Source organism: Topomyia yanbarensis, chromosome 2 (genome assembly GCF_030247195.1).
Source record: "Topomyia yanbarensis strain Yona2022 chromosome 2, ASM3024719v1, whole genome shotgun sequence".
Lineage (NCBI taxonomy): Eukaryota > Metazoa > Arthropoda > Insecta > Diptera > Culicidae > Topomyia > Topomyia yanbarensis.
This window is the reverse complement of record NC_080671.1, coordinates 136,814,238-136,836,986: the sequence shown is the minus strand read 5'-3', so window position 1 is coordinate 136,836,986 and position 22,749 is coordinate 136,814,238. Positions and strand designations below refer to the sequence as shown.

At 35.2% G+C, this 22,749-nt stretch overlaps 1 protein-coding gene across 5 annotated transcripts in view; it reads left to right on the top strand.

The window, feature by feature from the left end:
- The window catches only part of LOC131681475 (uncharacterized), a 57,590-nt gene extending 35,113 nt beyond the window's left edge, over window positions 1-22,477 (top strand). Inside the window, exons 2-7 of one of the 5 annotated variants that reach the window (XR_009303934.1) lie at window positions 13,429-13,943; window positions 14,003-14,160; window positions 14,219-14,687; window positions 14,874-15,287; window positions 21,175-21,365; window positions 21,431-22,477. Coding sequence is in view for 4 of the 5 variants with exons in the window: in XM_058962284.1 (XP_058818267.1) it covers window positions 13,429-13,943; window positions 14,003-14,160; window positions 14,219-14,687; window positions 14,874-15,287; window positions 21,175-21,208 (1,590 nt within the window). In the remaining variant the exon portion in view is untranslated. Of the gene's footprint in view, window positions 1-13,428; window positions 13,944-14,002; window positions 14,161-14,218; window positions 14,688-14,873; window positions 15,288-21,174 lie in introns of all 5 variants that reach the window. The other 4 variants (XM_058962284.1, XM_058962287.1, XM_058962285.1 and 1 more) reach the window with 4 other exon arrangements.
- The last annotated feature ends 272 nt before the right edge of the window (window positions 22,478-22,749 follow it).

Below are 22,749 nucleotides of genomic sequence, written 5' to 3'. Positions count from 1 at the left end.
TACTTCCGCGTTTTAAAGATGTTTGGCATCAAAAATACGAATTCGATTTCTGAAATTACATGGGGTCCCCCCGTTGAAAAAAAAATTTTTAGATCCGGCTTACATGGGAATTTCATATGTGACTGGACGGTTTAGTCTATATTTCCGGAACAATATAAGCGATCCGTACAAAATTTTATAGACATCTGTGGGGATATTATAGCTATCATTTGGGCCTAATTTGTGAAAATCGACCCAACCATTTCCGGGAAACTGATGTGAGTTCGTTAATTTTGAAAGATGGCATTTTTTCCCGGGCACTTCCGGAATCGTTTATGGTGGTCAATGTAGTCAACGAAAGTTTGGTTGGCCGTCGGTGACCTAGAACTACAAATTTAAGTTGTTTGAGAGACATTTTAGCTAAATTTTTACCTTTTTTGCTTTCATCGGAGTATCGGTTTGAATCGCAATTTGCTATGTGATCGCACGCCACAACCCGCAACTCCAGAACCGGAAGTCGGATCGGGATGAAATTTAATAGCCATTTACGGGGGCGCAATACCTTTCATTTGAGACCAAGTTTGGTTGAATCGGTGTAGCCATCTCCGAGAAACCGATGTGATTGTTATTCTGAATTTAGATACTTCCGCCGGGGCTTCCGGAACCGATGAAACGATGTGTCCAAAGAGACTTTGAATGGATGTTAGTGACCTAATACTACAAATCGAAGCAGTTGTGGTCATATCTTGGAAAATTTTTCACCTTTTTACATTAATTGCAGAATTTATTAAAATCGACATTTTCTGCGTGATCGTGCTCACCACCCTGTAATTCCGGAACCGGAAGTCGGATCCATTATAAATTCAATAGCAGCCTAGGGGTATATTACACCTTTCATTTGAGACTAAGTTTGTCAAAATCGGTTCAGCCATCTCTGAGAAAAATGAGTGACATTTTTGGTCACATACACACACAGACGCACATACACACATACATACACACGCACAGACATTTGCCGAACTCGACGAATGGTATATGTCACTCGGGCCTCCGTTAAAAAGTCGGTTTTCAGAGCAATTGCAATACCTTTCTATTGAGAAAGGCAATATAGTAAATCATACTATGTTGCGTTTCGGCTTCGCCTCATCAGAAACCGACACTAACGTATTGTCGGAATAGATTAGCGCCGGCTTGACGCAAATCCCTTAAAACTAAAACACACTATGTGTTTCAATCAAACGACTGATCAAACGTGATGTCCCGTTCGAGCAGAAGTTCTGTTTATGCCGATGAGACACAAGTGAAGCCGAAACTTGTCTTGGCTTAGCAGGCCTATGCGAAAGCACTATGCTATATTTCACCCTAAGGAGGAAAATTTGGTAAAAACCAAAATTTCTCACTTGGTTTTTACCAAATTTTCCTCCTTAGGGTGAAATATAGCATAATATAGTAAAAATACATTATTTTATTAGTAGTTCATTAACTCATGTTGTCTAGAAAAAATAAATCATTACATGTAGGGGAGACTAAGGAGACTTGATCCCCTTTTTTATTTTTCAGTCCAACTCCGTGGAATGATAAAAAACTATGTAGTTTTATATTGTTTCTAGGGATGACTAATAATCATAAAAAAATTACATGGAAATATTATACTGGACATGAGCTATGAGCATTTCTGGAAAACAACAAAAAAAATGGAAAATTCTTAGATTAGTGGAGACTCGATCCCTAATTTGGGGACACTTGATTCCTTTATGAAAACGTGTTTAAAAGAGCATGTAGGGTAATAAGCCTATTTTTGCCCTGTTTCTACTATTATCCTACCCATCTGAAGCCTTTGGTTAGAGCAGCGTCTGCCATCTTTGCTCAACGCATTGACTCAAATGGTATTGCGATAATGGGGGTACTCGATTAGAGATTTTGCTGCGCTCAAACAGAAGATTTTCACCATTCTCAAGATAATTTTGTTATTATATTGGCTCTTAATAAGAGGCGAATGCCCTTAACGTTAAAACCTCTATAATCGAAATAAAAAAATGGACCTTAATAACAAATCAAAGAAGCTGAAATAATAAAATTATTGTAGTAATAATGTGGTACCCTTCTTAATAGGGCAAAAACGGGCACATTTCCCCATTCAATTTTATAAAAGGATTGTAGTATTGATTAAATTGTTATGATTATTTTATTTTATTTTTGTTACTACATATTACGCATCTCTCACCTGATTTATTCACGAATTCCCCAAATCTCCGTGCAATTATTTGAAAGCTGTCTTTATTATGGTTGAGGAACGTCAAATGCGGGATGAATGGTTGCTACGTATACTGTACTAAACAATTACAGTTATGTTTCTTTACGATGAAGCGTTCATTTTTGACATTTTTTATGACAACAATGGCTTTAATTGTTCTGGTGTGAATTTGGTTATTTTCAGTGGTGTGTATGAAGTATGGCGAAGGGGATCAAATCTCCACGAATTTGAAGGGATCAAGTGAACCCATAGCATCTATTTCAGCAAACTTTAGTAAAAATATAGTTGAACAAAAGAATCAGCTCAATCATAACGTATTCATATAATTGACATTCTCCTGTAATTCTGTATGCGAAAGTAGAGTATGTAGTGGGTGATTTTATCAATTTTATAAAAGTTTGAAAATTTGAAAAATAAATCTTCTTCAGTTCTTCTGAGACTTTTTTTTAAATCGGTAAAAATTCGGTTACACAAAAGTTCAATTTCTTTTTTCTGTGTTTATGAAATTTATGTTTAGATAAAACTACGCAACTTTATAGTATAGTCGATTAATGTATTCTGATCCGGCTTTGAGTTACAATGATGGGATCAAGTCTCCCCGGGGATCAAGTCTCCTCAGTCTCCCCTACTACTTTTCAATTCTCGAGCATTTTCGTAATTTATTATTATTTTTTAAGAACACGTAGTAGAGGAATAACAGCAAAAAGAAGCATTATCGATAGCACGCTTTAAAAGGAGCGAAGCACATATATTTCTGAATTGCGGAGCTCTGACCTTCTGTTTTCAGCGACTTCGGAACCGAAATATAGCGTATATATCCTTGAGTACGACTATCCTATGAATATTATGGACCCTGAGCGTAGCATCAGCTGGAAAACGGAACCACAAAAGTTGATGAAGCTTTCATATTCATTTGGATTACACAGTTCAGGAATCTGTTTTAAAAAGTCCAGCGTCAAAGATTTATTCAAATGACAGTCAGTCAAATGACACACTCAGCAGTAGAATTACGCAGTATAAGTAAACACACATCGCGACAGTAAAGCTGTTGTTATTTGTCTCAGATCATCAATTCACACTGGACACTCAGAAGTATTTGTAGACTGGGTGCTCAGAAGCGCCACGCAGTTTGTACGGGGTATATTGTGACATGACTGCAACTTTGAATGAATAACTAACTCACATGCGGTAAATGTAATGATTGCTTCGTCTTTGAGAAACTGTTATCATTTGAGCAGATAGAAAATTGTTTGTTCAGTTATGTGTGCTGTAAAACTTTCTATACAGGCCTTTGTAGATTGTAGTTGAAAACTCGTACGTTTTAAAATAATTTTACTCCAGAGTTTTACTCTTCGATGTGGCCATATTTGACCTCTGATCATTTTTTTCAATATGAGGGTCCATTGCAAAATATAGATCAGCAATATGGTATTATATTTTTTACTTTTACTGTATAATTTCCACCGTTTTGAACGGAATGTCTTGAATAAGGGACCGAAAATAATTACAATGATATTGTACTAAATATCAAAGTATTTACAACGAAAGGAAAACCTGATAATTGTGAATGTTTCATATGCAAGGTTCTGATTGGTTTTCATTGTTCGCTATGTGCCAACATAAAAGTTTGTGGCGTCACCCCTGGTTTCAGGGTTTGAGGTAATTGGGTTTGAGGTAATTGAGATATTGAAATTTCTTATTGATAACATAGCAAATATTCAAATTGGCATATCGCCGAGGAGAAATGAATACCGTGAAACGGGGTATCTTTGATCACCAGGGTAAGATTGATCAAATGAGACTTTTTTCAGTAACGTACTATAAGACGATTCCCTCCAATAAAATCATTGAAACAAAAAACAAACCATATTTTAAACATGTTCAGCATCTTATGCATTGTTTCAACCCGTTCAAACAATCCCTTGTATATTAATGAAATCAATCAACTTCAAATGAGCTGAGCACTTTTTTAAAAACCGTAAATATTTTTGTCCAATAAAACATTACATGGGCCCCGCCACCCTTTGCTATCCGGTTGGAGCCGCCTGTGCTCAAATGGATTCTAAAACCAGCGACCTTGGTAAAATCTCCACACTAAATTCACTAAATAGCACATACCAAGAGTGAATAATAAATGTATTGTTCACATGTAAAAACGCTCAAGCATCAAATGGTAGTACATATTTTCATTACAGGTAAACTGTGAAAAATTGGGATATTAGGGTATTTAATGAAAAAATATGATTTTAAGTCTAAATATCAAAATATCAAATGTTCTTCAAATTACCGATAACGAATCTCCTTCTATTTTGTTCCTATTTTCCACTCTCAAGATGTATAACATATGGTACAAAAAAATAATAATATTACAGTTGACGTAAGCAACATCGCATCGTAATTTTCTGGCTGTTCATACAATTTTACATATTTGAATCTTTAAAATTACGGGGATACGAAGTTTGTGTATGCCATTTTTCGACGTAGCAACTGTGTGTCGGTTAGACTGGTTCAATTTTTGACTTTTAGCTCCACCAGGCTCCACTGATTCCTTTTATGGCCCTTAGTAATTGTGCAAATTTTAATACCGATCGGTTATGCCTACGAACCCTCCAAAAATTAGTATGGAAAATCGGTAAACATAGAAAATAAATTCTTAAAGAATCACCTCACCAATCAATTCATGAGAACAATATAAAATACTAATGGTATTCTTCTACTGAGCACATTCGTGGAACATTGTAAGTTTGTGAACGTTCGCTGAGAAAAGTTATTAACTAAAGAAGCAGTATGACTTGAAAACAAGTTGATTTTATTATTAATCATAGCATCCCTGTTTGAATTGCTCCATCATTATATGAATTGATTGATGAGGTGATTTTTTAAGAATTTATTTTCAATGTTAACCGGTTTTCCATACTAATTTCCATATAAACTTTTAAATTTTTGGAGGGTCCTTAGACACAAGCGATCGGTACCAAAATTTTTACAATCACTAAGGGCCACAAAAGGAATCAGTAGAGCCTGGTGGAGCTAAAAGTCACAAATTGAACCAGTCTAGTGTCGGTATAGCCTAGATAGTAAAGGGGCGTGCGCTGTCAACAAATGGTTGACGGCTCGAGTCTCGATATTTCCAGTTGCTATGTTCTCGCTATAGTTATGTAATTTCATGTCACTGGTAATATTTCATTATATTTGATGGATGCCTTTTGTTACAGCTAATTCAATGAAAATTTACAGGTTTCTTTCGAACTGTGTATATTTAGAAAAGTGAGTGAAAAGATATTCGCCTTCTAAAGTTGGATGTAGACCGCAAAATGGCACGAGAGTGCAATGATGATGTTTTTATTTTCATCTGTCAAAACGCATCTGAAAGTAAATTTTGAATTTTATATAAACGCAATCAATATTATAATTAAATGTTACTTCTTCTAATGAAAAGTAATATTGATGAAGAAAATATCTAGAAATATCTAGATGGTAAATTTCTTGTTACATCATTAAGAATTCGCTCTTCCGTTTTATATTGTAATTTGTATTGTAATTATATATTGTAATACAAAAATAACTCCGGATCTCAATAATCCGCAATAAAATATTGAGTTCAACTGAATGTTTTGTGTCAAACAAAAGAACGATTTTATTATCACTTGTAATTAAACTTTTTGTGGAACTATGTAATGTTTATCCTAAAATAATTAAAGTAGAACAACCATCCTATATCATCAATTCAAGAAAAAAAAACTTTCGTCATCATTTTACAGGTACCAATAATGAAAACTAGTTGACGCGTCGAGTGGATAATTTTCACGTTTGAGAGCTAATAATTTTCAATGTTTGGTTGTAAAGATATCGTGCTTAGCTCAAACGCTATACAAAAACATGTTTTAATCCACCTAGCAATTGGGTCATTAAGCTACATATAGTTTCTCGTTCCATTCGATAAATTTTGGGTCCAATATACATAATATAACATCATTTCAAAAAAAAAATCGTTGGAACGTAAAAACGATTTTTTTTTGTTTTTTAAAATAAATCTTATGTAAACTTGGCAACCATACATAGGAAAACTGCGGTTGTTTGCATCTGGCCTATCAAGACAACACCCAAAATGAAAAAAAACCATATGCATTGGATGGTGTTTATGTCAAATGAAAATAACCCTGCGGGAAACATCTATTAATTTTTTCTGACATGGCATCATTTGTCGTGAAATTCGATATGCCAAATGCTTCTGATAGTGTCAAATCCAGACTGTCAACATATTTCTTTATTTTAAATTTAAATTTTATTTTTACGTTTCCTGAGTTGGAAAAAAAACTGGTTACGTTCAATATAATGGTGGAAATGTATATTGAATATTCACATACATACAATGGATCGACAGCCACGAACTTGAGATGCTATGTGTCATCGCAGAAACACTTTAAACCAGAGGCGAACCCAGGAGGAGGGTCCGGGAGATCTGGACCCCGCCGAAAATTTTCAACTTGTTAAGAAATTTTAAATTCGTTTCAATTTTACAATTGTAGTTTCAAACTCAAAATCATTTCAAACCAATTTTTTTCACTGGTTTGTTGGTGTTCATTTCAAAATCGATTCAAACCCAATATTTTATTCTGGATCCTCCCCAGCATGAAACAAAAATATATAATATTTAATTAGCTTAATCAGCATTAACTCAATGGCATCTTTCGGCTAACTTATTTTATCTTGCGGGGGTGTGCGTGTGAAGGGGATGAATAACCCGCTACCGAGCCACTCCCAGCCTATCTTGGTATACCTACTGGGTGAAGGTGATTGGGATGAGAGAGAGGTGGGTCTAAAGAGGATGAATGAGGTGGTCGTTTGAAGGGGACCAGTTGGAGAGCTTTGATGGGGCGGAACCTCACCGCATACCCCTAGCCACACCTCTGGTTAAATACAGAACACTTATATTAGCGGGATTAAGTTGGTCATGTTCAAAGTGAGTGCATAACCTTTCTATATGAGAAAGGCAAACATTTGTCAAAGTTCAAAAGAATCAATCTTCGTCAATTTTTTTTAGTTTATATCAAATCTCGACGTTTTATGTATTTTAAAGACATTTGGCATCAAAAATAAAAATTCGATTTTGAAATTTTCCTTTCCTTCAGTTCCTGTTTATAGGAAATCAAGAACCGTCGTAGGTGGCCAATGTGGCCAAACCGACTTTGGTGATCTAGACTGGTAAATCCAAGTATTATTTTGCATTCATTTTAATAGGTTTTGCATCATTTTGATATCATGGTGATACCAGTTTTATAGCAATTTGCTGTGAGGGCGCACTCTTCAACCCGTAGTCCAATCAATAAAAAATGCAATGGCAACCGATGGGAAGGTTGTACCTTTCATTTGAGACTAGGTTTGTGCAAATCGGTCCAACCATCTCTGAGAAACAGAGGTGACATTTTTTCCACATACAAATATAAACACATACATACACACAGACATTTTCCGATCTCGACGAACTGATTCGAAAGGTAAAAGACTCTCGGACCTCCGGGCCGGGATTAAGTACAGCATGTTCAGAGTGATTGCATAACCTTTCTATATGAGAAAAGCGAAAATGACAGTTTTGTTACGAAGGCAGTACTGCCCATAAAAGCATAAGAGTCCCATATTGAAAAGCAGCAAGCCGAGAAAAACGCTGTTGAAGATTTATATTCCCATTGAGCCTTATGTATTCGTGATCTAACGCTAGATGTCGACCGCCAGAGAGCATGGAAGTGCAATGATGATGTTTTTATTTTCATCTGTCAAAACACATTGGAAAGTAAATTCTGATTTTTTTTTAAATTTAATCAATATTATAATTAAATGTTATTTCTTCTAATGAAAAGTAATATTGATGAAGAAAATATGTTTCCTACCTCTGAAAAATATCCAGGTGGTAAATTTCTTGTTACTTCACTCACATTTGTTCTTCCGGTTTCAATTTATACTAAAATGAAATTCAGAGATTGTAATTTCGATAGAAAACACGATGGTGGGCAAAAACCACTGGATTAAAGAGTGTAGTTGTTGGTAGTCGAGGTTATCCACTGATAAGTCCAATTTCTAGATAAACATTTTCCATATCTAAAACAACCAACCTAACCTCAACAATACAAAAATAATTCCGGATCTCAATAATTCGTAATAAAATATTGAGTTCAACTTAATGTTTTGGTGTCAAACGAAAGAACGAGTGTTTTCTTATCACCTGTAATCAAGCTTTTTGTGAAACTATGTGATATTTATTTTAAAACAATTAAAATAGAACAACCATCCTATACCATCAATGCAAGAAAATGTTTTCATCATCATTTGACTAGTACCAAAAATGAAATCCAGTTGGCGCATCGAGCGAAAAAGTTTCACGTTTGAGAGCCAATGGGACAACCATGGTTTGGTATTTTTTCGATATTTTCGAAACAAACCTGGTAATCTTATTTGTGCATTGTGATTCAGTAGTGATACAGAATACAATCCAACAGATAACTCATTTTCGACAAAAAAACATATGGGACTCTTATGCTTTTATGGACAGAGTAGCTCCGTCAATTTTCATTATTTTCACATTTTGTTTTACAAACACTTTTAAATATATACAATTCGATACTCCTAAAGTAATTTATATGAGAATTCATTGTTATTCAAAAAAAAAAATCACGAAAAATCATTGGATCTTATCAACCCCTCAATTGTAGTAGCTTGACAAACTATACGTCAGGAATGAGAATTTGGATGCGCTTGAACCGAATAAATATTTTCATTGGCCTTTTAAATATATGCAAGCTTTTGAGAAATAGCAGTGTTGAGCTGTTGGCCATAAAACTTTTATACAAGGAACTTTGATGTCAATTGCTTCTGTAGTGTATGTGTATGTATGTTTACAATATATCCCAACTACCTGTAGTATTTTATGGAAAGAATTTGTCTGCATCTATATTTCTATACATATACAGTGGAGACACGATTTTATCAGCACTCAATCAACCCCCAATTTTATCCACCCCCGATTTTATCAGCTTTTTTACCCGATTTTAGCAGCTTCATATAAAAATTGATAGTTGGTAGTTTGATGGGCTCTAGCAGACGAACCAAGTTTAATTCGAGTAAATCTTTTCTTGGGCATATACATTTCTTATCTTAGAGATCCGCAATGCAAAAATAAACATATATTTTTTTTAAATTTTGCACTGTCGGACACCCTTAAGCGGAACTTAAAGTAAATAATCAGAAAAGATTGCGAAGCTATGTCTAAGGACCAAAGAAGAATATTTTAAGAGTTTCAGTTTATTAAAAGGTCAGAAAAATATATGTCCCGATTTTATCAATGTCCCTGTGTTATCAGCTTAAAATTCGCCAAGGGCTGATAAAAACGGGTCTTAACTGTATTTATTACAAGAATAGATATAAATACTTTTAGCTCTGAAGATGGAAGGTAATAGCTCTATCGTATATCCAACGACCCATTACACGAGTATCCAGACTACGTGATCTTTCGATAATTTGAATATGTATAATGTATGCCTTATTTGTGATTAAATTAATATTACGAGAAAAAATTTCTGCACACATTCTAGTTATATTCGTTCATTGCGACTAATATTTATTCTATGAGAATATCAGATATATATATATATATATATATATATATATATATATATATATATATATATATATATATATATATATATATATATATATATATATATATATATATATATATATATATATATATATATATATATATATATATATATATATATATATATATATATATATATATATATATATATATATATATATATATATATATATATATATATATATATATATATATATATATATATATATATATATATATATATATTAGACCTCTCCACATTTTGAAAAAGTTTTGAAATATACATGGGTCAGCTCAAATTTTTGTTCTAGGTGTGAATTTAAGAACTTTCGCCAAAAATGGCTTAATTTGCACATGATTTAGAGGTGTCTCCAATCAAAAATCGTGGTTTTGCTATGTTTCCATGGGAAGATCACTTACACTCTGATTTGATAGACCCTACATGTTCACATATCATCAAAGGTTGTTCCTTACGCATATCTTAACATGTTTCAACAGGTGAACATAGCTCTAATCGCAATAGAAAATTTGTTAACTGGATTTTCATATAGAAAAGTATATCAAAACCAAGGAAAATTAGTAGTATTTTTTCTTGGTTTTGGTATTCTTTTCTATATAAAAATCCAGTTAACAAATTTTCTATTGCGATTAGAGATATGTTCACCTGTTAAAACATGTTAAGATAGGTGTAAGGAACAACCTTTGATGATATGTGGACATGTAGGGCCTATCAAATCAGAGTGTAAGTGATCTTCCCATGGAAACATAGCAAAAACACGATTTTTGATTGGAGACACCTCTAAATCATGTCCAAATTAAGCCATTTTTGGCGAAAGTTCTTAAATTCACACCTAGAACAAAAATTTGAGCTGACCCATGTATATTTCAAAACTTTTTCAAAATGTGGAGAGGTCTAATATATATATATATATATATATATATATATATATATATATATATATATATATATATATATATATATATATATATATATATATATATATATATATATATATATATATATATATATATATATATATATATATATATATATATATATATATATATATATATATATATATATATATATATATCTGATATTCTCATAGAATAAATATTAGTCGCAATGAACGAATATAACTAGAATGTGTGCAGAAATTTTTTCTCGTAATATTAATTTAATCACAAATAAGGCATACATTATACATATTCAAATTATCGAAAGATCACGTAGTCTGGATACTCGCATAAATCTGTAAACAGGAGATACTTTCTCACAGGATTATGTTTGTTTATCTGTAAGTTAAGTCTACATTGTACTGTCGTTTTTGTTCTATTTCTGTGCAGAAGAACGTGTGTCCTTAAAATAGTTAACCCATTCATGCCCATGTTGTTTGTAGACAACAATGTTTTAAACAGCTATAACTTTTGATTGAGGCAAGATTTGTTCGCAAAAACAATTAAAGCTAATAAATGTGACTATTGCCTTTCATTTGAGCATTAACAGTAACAAGGATCAGCTCAAGATCTGAAGTTATTGCAACTAGTCTGATAGGATTCCGATGGAGCAGTGCTGCCAGGGACAGTTTACGTTGACGACGGAAAATGAATTTTTCATATATCTTCATTATGTTGCAATATTTTTGAAAACTGATAAAACTTCGATTTATTTTTTGATATTATAATATAATTAGCAAGGGACTGAAGGTGAAGTATTTTTCAAATATTAAGAGCCATAGTATTCAAGGAAGAGCAAGGATTTGAAGTAAGAAAGTTTTAGAAAAGCGTGGAGTAGGGTCAATGAACAAGCTTAGAGTTTCCCGGCTACTTAACTCTTTGTCTTCTGCAACGCAATGTCAATTTAGACTGCCTTTGGCTACGTTTTAGGGGAACTGTGGGTAAGACGGACAGGTTGGGTAAGACGGACACATGGTTATTTTAGGCATATAGCATATAAAGTTCAATTGCATTATATGAGTACTCTCTCTTTATGGAAATTCTTGAATTGTGAAGCACTCAGTAGGCCTTGAATATTGTTAAATGCGAAAAATTTAAGTGAACATTGATAATCAGTAGTGCGTCTTCGTGCGGATGTAATTTTTACATCTCTGATTTTAAGGTTTATCGAGGAAAAAATCATTTTTTTCGCGGGTTTTTTCTTGTATTTCGATAATGTAACACTTAAATGACATCTTCGTTGAAAATATCAGGTAAGTTCTTATACGAGTAAATAAGTGCGAGCGTTTAAAAAATATGTGTACTGATGGGGCAAGACGGTCAGTCTTGATTAATTCTATTGATTCATTCTTATATGACTTTCTCGCGTGTAGAAACGAAATTCTAGCAGTCAAACGTGGAGAACCATCCAGTTAGCTGAAGTCTCACATGTAGTAGACTGCAAGATGTACGTTAATGTGACCGAGAAAGAATACGGAATTCCTAGGACCTGGAAAAGGTAGACGACTTTGTGCAAGTCCCATACTCTGGCTATGTGTAATCGAGGAACTGATGTTACCAATTGCGTATTTAATATGTAACTTTCCAGTTTTGTATAAATGATTTGACTGATCATTGGATTGTATTGTATAGCCTCTTTATGAAAACCGAAAAAACGATATTAGAAAATACATCATTTGCTTCAACTTTAAATTGAACCCCAAAACGTTATTTTTCACCTCGAATTGAACATATATATTAAGAAGAACCACAAACTATCCAAAACATCCGTTAGAAACAGTAAATTTTAATATTTTGTGTTGTGATCATCCTTCCGGCGATATGTCCGTCTTACCCCCACCATATGTCCGTTTCACCCGCAGTCTGGAAAAAGTGCAGATATTTCTTTGTTTTCTATTTCTTTCAAAAAAGATACTTGTTGATTTTTGTAACATAATCCCTTTGGGCACTCGAAAGCCAACATATGGAGCTACAATATAGAGTATTTCATGTTGACAAAAACATGCTTTTACTATGTTTTATTTGAGTATAACCTTAACATGTCCGTCTTACCCCCAGTTCCCCTACATGCAATTAGACTAAATGTTTTTGGAGAATTGTATTGAGAATTGGAAGGTAAAAACTGGGCAGCTTCTAGCACTGTAAGTGAAGCACTTATCTTTATGAAAAAAAGACTTCGTGTTTTTTGATCTCACCGTTTTCAAGTAAAAATAAAATAAAAATAAATAAAACCCTACATGTACTAGAAAAAAGTTGGGCGTGAAAGGGTTAACTAGAATGTGTGAACACTGCTGAGCATTAATCAACCTTGTTTCTTGTATATGACTTACATGCTCAGAAGCTTATTGTTTTAATCAGCTTCGCGATGGGCAGAAGGATTAACATTTTGATCCAGGTTATTATTTATGTATCTCTACTCAATTCAGCCCCGAGTATAAAATGCAGTTTTTTTCCTTTTGATTACGTTGGTCCCCTGATAAGCTGCTGTGTGCCAAGTCGTCGAAGTTCTGTGAGCGAATAGAACTATGAGGAGAATCCACGCTTTTAATTGATCAATTTTTATCTTCGCTGACTATGCAATTAACAAATCCATTTTTCCACTCCCCAGGTGATAGTAATCTGCTTTCTATCTATCATACCATGGCCGGGTCCAAGCGTTTTCAAGATATCATGCTCTCGAGACAGTTCGCGTGTGGTGCGCAAAATAGTCCAATCCAAATGGTTACCGATATTGGAGAAGTACCAGGTACAGCTCCCATTGGAATGCCCATTTCATCCATTGCGCGACATCTTCAGCCCACAGCAGACTGCCAAACAGCAGAACCGTCCAAGCCAGTGGACCTGCGGGTTCTGTGGTAAAAGTTTCTTCGAAGAAAAGCATCTCGATATGCACTTTGAGAATCGCCACAAGAGCAAAATTAACCTGGCAGAGGACGCGGTCTGTCTGGCGGATTACTGTGACATGATGCGCTGCGAAGTGCTGATAGCGAAGGATGCTACGCTTTCGTTCGGTGTAGATCCCAACATGATGTCGACCGATATCGAAGTGTGGAGTGAATCGACAGCCTACCGAACAGCGCTGACCACATCGGGACCAAGAGATTTGGCGAAGGTGCCAGTGAAGTAAGAACTTCAGCTGTAGAATCAAATATGAATACTTTACAATATTTTGTTTTTTTTAGGAAATCGTTTCTTCCAAAGATTTTACAAACAATTAAAAATGATTTTTTGAGTGATCGAAAAACACAGACGTCTGCACTGAGTACAAAGGAGCGGCTGTCGAACTGCGACGTTTCTGAACATCGAAAGCACCGAGTGAGCAAGCATTCCAACAGTCCAGGTATTCTGGGATTCAAATATTATTCTATGGACGCTTGTACATTTACTTTTTCTTTCAGGCGAGGTCGAGGATATCGATGAAGACATTGACGAAGAAGACGATGAAGATGAGGATGAAGACGACGAGGAAGATGAGAACGATAACGATAGCAATACGACCACACAGTGTGAGCAAAATCTGGTTGACTCTTCGCTACCGCCTGTCGATCGAAAGCAACAGAGATTATCCGAAATGCAACGAATGAAGGCCAACTGCAAAGCAGAGGAGTTGGACCAGCTGAAGACCCGTTGCGAGACTCTAGTGAGAGATTGCATTGTTGGATTGCTGGTGCAATTGTCTCTGGACGACTTTAAAAGTATGGAGGAAGAGATGAACCGAGCTGTCTGCTGGTACTTGACTTGCGAACGATATTGGGAGGATGGTCCCCTCGACCAAAGACCTTTCCCATGGGGGCTTGTTTTTGTACTGGTGATGGTGTTGTCCTTGGGAGTATGCCTGTGCTACTACATTATCTGGATACTATTTGAGTAAGTAATGTTTTTGCAATTGCTTGTGTAAATCAAACCTATCTTTAACAGAACTGTGATCTTTTGAACTATTTCAACAGTATTTGAACGCTCTACTTCTCATACCTCTCCTTTTTCGTTTATTGCATTTCTTAACTTTTTGTTGTGAACTGCGTATGTCTCGCTGATAACTCGACCCAAAACTAGCAGTGAAGACCAAAGTCCCATGGGAAGTAATCAGATCACTGCTCATCCCAGTCCAACCCACGGGCGGCACTATCTGCAACCACAGTCGTCAAGCATTTATCATCTCCAGGATGGCGGTCACTCGGCGACCAGCCTTAACAGTCTTGGACAGGTATCGAATATGAATTTGGTATCTACGGGCGTTTCGAGTGGAACAGATCTGCAACACACGCCCCAGATTCATGCTACACAAGTACCGTACGGTGATGAGAGCGGCTATGGATATAGCACGGGCGGTTCGAACGCCGTGGTGACCGATGGAACGGGCATCGCAACCACCTCGATTGGTGCCGGCGAATTCAGCGAATTGGGTCAGAGTGAACACTACATCTACGTTACCTATCCGCCAGAACTGAAACGAAGACTTCTAGAAAGGTATGGTAGTGACATCTACATGCAACTTTTGCGGAAAGATGCATACGAATACTATTAGCGGTTACCTTCGGTGTCGTAAAGTGTGCTGCCTCTTTTTGTTGTTTACTATCTTTTACTTACATCTTGTTTTAATAGTACACAGATAACTTTTATCATCTCAAATTTATAACTTTAGTTCACAAACAGCGCAATGGTAGTACCCCTCGCTAAGACCTACTATTCATTAGCCGGGTAATGCTGAACACTACTAGTGTAAGTCACTTGGCTAAGCCTTTAGTTACAAGTTGTTTGTTTCGCATAGTAATTGCTGTATGTTTGCCATCTGTAATGGGGATAAACTAAACGGTGTCGGAAACAAAATGATACCTAGGCATAACAGTCTCGAAGTAAAGCAACTTTAAGAAAACGAATTAGAGAGTGTTATGGTGATCATATGTCTTGCACGGAAGACTTGACATTCTAAAATATTGCTACTCGAGTGTTTGCCACGATCTAATAATATCATAATTATATGTCTCAATGAGCCAGCAACTCAAAAGTTTTATTATGGTCAAACTAAAGAGACTAGAATAACAAAGAGACGCCATGTTCCGTTTGGAATTCCAATTTTACTGTCAATGTCATTCCAAACGAACAAAAGTCAACGAACAAGTGTCAATCGTAAATGTTTAGCATTATGTGGCATTGTTTTTAAAGAAGTATTGTTATGCAATTCATTAAAATTACTAAAGATTTTAAAGATAAAAATTATATCCTCAAACCAAATTTGTTACAATACCATCGCGTTTGGAAACGCTAAAGAGAAAAGGGCTTGGTTTTATGGGAGTCCGAAATTCAGCATGAGGGTAACGAATACCAAATGATGCAAATAAAAAACTTTGGCCTAATATGGTTTTGCTGCTGAAAAATACGATTCCTGCGGATATAACTATGTTTTAGCTGGTCGAGGAACTCAGCAGACCAGAAGTCGCATCGGATTTTTAGATTGGTTAGAAAAAACAAACGGAATAACAAACAGTTTTGGTGAGGCTTGCACATTTGCAGTGTTGCCTGTGACCTGTAGCCTGGTTGCTAGTTGAATTGTTTTCACTAAACTAAGATGGCGTCTCTTTGATATTCTAGTCTCTTTAGGTCAAACTACCGATTGAGCATAACAAATTGAACTACGATCTATTTCGAGCATGATAGACAGTGTGGCCATAAAAATGCGAAACTTTGATTGTATATATATTTTAACACTATTATTATTACTTCATAATATATGTTGAATTATTGGGCTGTTAGCTTCATTTTAATATAAGCAAAATAGTGGGATTCGTTTCGAAAAAGATGGGTGGGTAATGTTTGGCATGGAACCGGACTGTCATATCGGCGCATGGACTGATAATCCCTATGTAATTATACTGATTACCGGCCATCAAGTCAATTTTTCAATATGTGTTAGAAATATAACCGGCGTTTTAAACTGACATCAGTATGTTTGACACCTCTTCAGATTTAACCAGGAGATTCCGATGTTAAGAGGCTATCTCCGGATTTTACATTATTTTCTGCGAGACCAGGAGCAATTTGTACCTTTTAGGACAATTTCATTTATTTCTTTGCAATATATTTAATAGCAAGAATTGTTAGACATCTTTCGTAGTGATGCACATTTTAACAAAAATCGATTTTACCAGATCGTTTAAAAAAATAACTTGAAAAACTACAAAAACTTTTATTCGATGAACAGAAATGAAATCGTGCGACTAACGAAATTGTTCAACGTACTAAAAATAAATACGCGCTTTCCATAAATATGCGTATGATATACAAACATTTAGTAAAATAACGAAACACTTCATTTCAATCTCGAAAAACGGTTTCGTCATCGACGATAAATTTCATGTAATGTATACTGAATATGTAAAATTACGAAAATTTTCGTTCTTCATGTCGTCATTTTTTTAAGTTCGTGAAATGTACGAAACCAACTTGGGTAAAGAGCCTATTTTTACACTATGAGGGAGGGTTTCATTCATTACTTGCCCTACAATCGATAGAATGCGTGTAAATTAGCATTGGGATTTTTGCTTTCTTTCTTAAATGGATTTTTACGGGGAAAAATCTACGAAAGATGCTCATAAATATTAGAAAGATATTCGTATATTTCATCGAACAATTCGTTTGACTTATAAAACCGATTTGTAATAAATCTACGAAAATTGTTTAGTGGTTTTTGTGAAAAACCTGCAATAAAAACACCTCCATGGAACTACGGATGATTCATCATATGTACGAAAAATTCTGTACGAAACCAATTCGTAGCAGGTGTTCGAATCTTTTCTCTCAGAACAACATATTTCAATTTTTTGTCCAAAACTTAATGCTAAAAAAGCACTTACGGTTTTAATAGTTCTGCACTACAGATGCATGAAATATTTAAGCCAAACATGGGTTAGAAGGAGCGGAATTGTGTGTATTATGTGTGCACTAGCGACGATGATCGTACCCAGCCTGCAAAGCGAGATCATACACACAACCGCAGCTATCACCCAACATATTTGATGGATAGTGAACTAAAAATTAGACACCAGACGATAATAAAAATCCGAGTCTTGCTATCTAGCGGGGAAATTAAATAAATCAGTTGGATCGTACTTCGTAAATAACTTTCCTCCGATAATCTGTAATTTGTCAGAGTACATTTCCAAGAACGTCATGCAGCTTCTGATCATTTCCTTCGCCACACGATATACATCATGATTGGAATCAGCGTTTTGAACAACTCAATATAATGATTCTATACGACATATGAAAGTTCATAAAATAAAAACAACAATCTCCATTCATACATCTTCATCGTCATCGTGGTCGAACAATCCGTGTGCTCCAAATCATGGCCAAACTGTATTCTAGAATTTAAAGTTACTCAATCGTGGGCAGCCAGTATCCAGTCTCTTTGAACTCCCGTGACATTGCACACAACCACACCCAAAACGAATTTTTGGGAGCCGCAATGCATCTGTTTTGAAGTAGAATACTTCTAACGTTTCAATATGGGGGCCCCTTTTCAAAAATTTCTGCTGAGATATTTTTCCAGTTTTCAAATACGAATAACTTCCGTTGTACTGATCGAAATAGCTTTATTTTTGCACTATCTGATCGGAAATATGTGCACGTATATTGTGTTTGATTCCGTAAAATGTACGTCTATTATAAATAACGAAAATAATGTATTTCGTAAAGGTGGTAATTGTCTGCGCTGATTGGTCCGTACATTTCAACCAAGCAGCGAGCGTTGCTAGGACCTCTTTGTTACCCAATGAACTTCGCCAGGTATGAAAACGGCACAAAGGAGAAAATTCGTCAGTTTACTTTCTAAACTCGTAGTAGCTGTTACGCTTTGTGTCAGCTCAAATTCTTCGGTTGAAATATATTGAATGACTGCCGCCAGGCATCATTCCATCCAATGATGCACAGGCGTGCCAGTTTCATGCATGCAATGATCAGCACACATCTCAGAAAAAGCAGAACGCTCTTTTTTCGGAGCTCAATAAACGGATTGCAAGTATTCGCGTGCGAAGGGGTGGTTGGGTGCGAGAGACCCCGCTCTCTTGCTCTTTAAATTATGCGTGGCGGACTCAGATAAATTCATCATTTGTTTAATTTTCTTTGGCAAGCGGTAGTGCGATTGACGATGACGATTAGCATTGGTTGTTGTGTGAAGGATGTTGGCTAATTGGATACTGATATAATGTTTCTGCCGTTGATTTGATACTCGGGGAAAACTGGAACAACTTTTGCATATCATCTATGTATATGCTGCTATAAACACGGTTCAATTGTATAACTGCTGCATGTATGACGGGATTTGCACATCCACATTAAGACCGGTTTATTTTATGTTCAGCTAAATGATTTTACTTATTTCGCAGTTCCACTAGTGAAATGCTCCATTAAAAGTAATGTCCTGGCACTACATTCGTTGTTGATTATTATCATACGTCGCAATTTCAGGGTTATTGCGAAAACTCCACGTAAAGAAACCTGCTTGCTGAAGGTTTGAACATATAATGCATTGGGCATTCGCCTTAACTCTCTAATGCTGACATTCCACGCGCAAATACCCGTCTGCTGGCTCTCAACTGTAGAGTGAGTTCAATTTACAGTAAATCCAAAAACTTTTTATCCGATTTGGCCCTTAATTTACTTTATTTGTACATGCCATACTTTAAAGTGGCCTATTTCTAAAAATATTCAGTCAGATGAATTCATTTTGATCCCACTATAGATATGTGTAATGAAATATTCAATTATCAGGGCCGGTAGGTAATGTGGGTAGTAACGGTAGACGGTTCACTTGAAAATAATCGAGTTGGTAATTACCCACTTGAAGCTTTGGAACAAACCCAACATTTGAATATTGTGTCTCGGGTGCACGTTTGAAATTTTCAAGGCATGACCAAGATTCCATTTGCACAAACGCTTCGCAAGTGATTTATGTGAATGTAATGCAAGCGTACGTAGGGGTAGATGGGGTAAAATACACCCGTAAGAAAATATAATCATAACTTAGCTATAGACCATCAATTGGGAGAATTTAATTAATGATATCATTTAGCCAACATTTGACTCTGAAATCACAATCGCTTTGCAAAATATTCAGGAACATGGAAAAAATTCTATTTTTGAAAGTCATAAATTGCTCTTTGAAAAATGGGCAGGGCAAAACGCACCACAACAACGGGGCACAACACATCATAACAAATATCGAAATAGCTGACTTTAATCACATAGAACAGACATATAAGCTAGAACAAACTTTCCCGAAAAACCTGTGTAAACATTTAAATGAAAATACGTTGAATATCACCATCGCATATAGGTTTGCATGCGTGAGTCACCATTGTATCCAAGTTTGCATACAAGTTCCGTATAGCGATTGCTGGCCGATCGAAGCGCCGACCAGTGGCAAGTTGCTACTTGCTGTTGTCATTTCAAAGCGACAGTTTAATTTCTTACACAAGTTGAAAACTTTACTTGTATGTCAGTTTTCAGTGCTTTAATGGAGAAGAAAGCAAAAATTGCAGCATTCGCATTAACAGCCTTAGTGTATTCTACTTCACTTCGGTTGTCTCTAACATTACCTACTCATCTTTTTGTCCTCGTGGTATATGAACGGCCCCTAACATTGTTGATATTATTAACACTTATAAAAGATTCACTTTTGCTTATAAACGAAGATTTTCGCATTTTTTATAGCGCATACCGTATTTACCATACACGCCGAAAAATGTTATGGATTGAACTCAATAAAACAAATTAGTTTTCCTACCAAAAGATTATTGATTCTTGTTCCTGTAGTTTTTTTTAATTAAACAAAATTGCTTGAAATTATAATAATGTAATAAACAAATCCCAAAAACCAGTCGGAATTCCGGCTGGTTTAAACCAGAATACCGCCTCATTTGCCGGCTGTTTTTACTTGGATTATATTCCACATAAAATGTGTTTGTTTCCATTATCGTAAATGTTGTTGCGTGTATGTCAGTGCCTCGTCTAGCTCAGCTTCCGATCGGATTAAATGTTAAAAAGTTTTGAGACATATAATATTGTTGAACATGTGTTGGCATAACATTTCAACCTGCCGAATTTTGACTGAACATTCGTTTACGCCATCGTTATAACATTACATTGCATGATTAAACTAGCATCGTTTGTAACTATCGTAGTGACTGTTTTCTCTGACAAACCCATCTCAAACGGATAATTACATATATCTATCAATATAGGCTAGCCTTCCTATAGTTGTGTTCTTGTGTGGTAGATACCTAGTTAGTATTTCAAAAACTATTCCTCATTCTTTATTAACAACAATGATTTCCCAATTTCTGTCGATGTATAGGAACTCAGCATCTTTTCTAAGAAACTCCAAATAAGTGGTATATGAGGGATTTGAACGCCAATCCGCAGCATGCAACACAACCCTGCTATGCAACTCTGTCCTCTAATTTTCTTAGATATCTGTACGTCAAAAGAACAGAAAAAACCAGTACCACTTTGAGTCCAAAAAACCAGCAAAAAACAGTTAAACTAGTTAGTAAACCAAAAATTTTCTTGTTCTTTTTTCTTGTTTCATTGGTTTTCTTTTCTTCCTTTAGCTGCTACAATAGAACGACCCGACTATGAAATTAGATTGAGAGTAACAATAGGAATCAATCTGATTGATTGAGTAATGTTGAACTCACTCATTTAGGATAACCAAACAACACAACCTGCTAGTAGTAGAACAGCTGTGAAATTAATTAAAGAAACCTTAAATACTGACCCGGAACTGTAGGACTAATTGTAACAAACTTAAATCCATATTCAACAGAGCATAACAAATATGTTATAATAGGAAGGAAAGAATGTCACATCGAGAGCGCTTAATGAATGAGAATTTTCAGAACGCAATGCTTTAACAAAAAAAAATCGAAGAACTGTTGAACGAGGGTGACTTAAATGACACTAAATAATAGTTTTCACAATTTAGCACGATTGTAGTATTATTATTTGTAGATAAATGCAAGTTTCAACAAATTCCTAGTTTGTATTTTGCAAACTTCCCAAGTGTTTATTTGATCAAACCAATAGATTTGATTGTAGACCAGAAGTTACATACATACTTTGTAGTAGTACATAGCCAATAAGACCAAGCTGAAAAGCCCGCTGCGGTTTAGTTTTAATAAACTTTCAATGGTTCAGTTTTTTACAACTATAAAGTACAAAGAGAATGCTAGTAATTCTGCTACATACTCTCATACTCGCTTCAAAATAGGTATAGCAAGAATGATATCTTCGTTTTATTTCCTCAAGTTTAGATAAAGAGTCAGAGCGTGAGAGCGAATTTTCTAGCCAAGCCTGCCCAAACTGAATTGTACGAATCACGTAAAAAGGATAATCAATAAATTGCCCTATCTGTATAGGGAGAAAAATGCAACTCAACTCCATTTTCTATTGAGACTTTTTCCTAGTCCTTTACTTTGGTGACATGTTTGACTAAATCAAATGATGCGATAGTAAATAGTAAGTAATAGCAGAATTCAAGCAAACTAAACAAATTGTAGTACTACGAAGGTTAACTAATCTTTCGAAGCGCAGGTGGCTAAACAATGTAATTGAACAACTAAATCAATAAAATTTATAAAACAACTGTTGCACTATTTTCCAATTTTCTTTGGCAAATAAAATTCGAAATTTCCAGTGCTGTTCAACCAAAGCACACCTTTTCGATTATTTCGTAAGTCTCTTTTCCCTTCAGATTGGTCGAGATTTTGATATTTTCTCTAGGTTTTGATATTTTCTCTACTTCGATATCTCCATATCTCGACGTACCTAACTGGCAGTTTGCTGCAGTTTTCTCTCTCTCACTATGTCGATGTGATTTTTTTTTATCAGGACAGGACATCACAAGGTAGGTGCATAATGAAATTAAGGT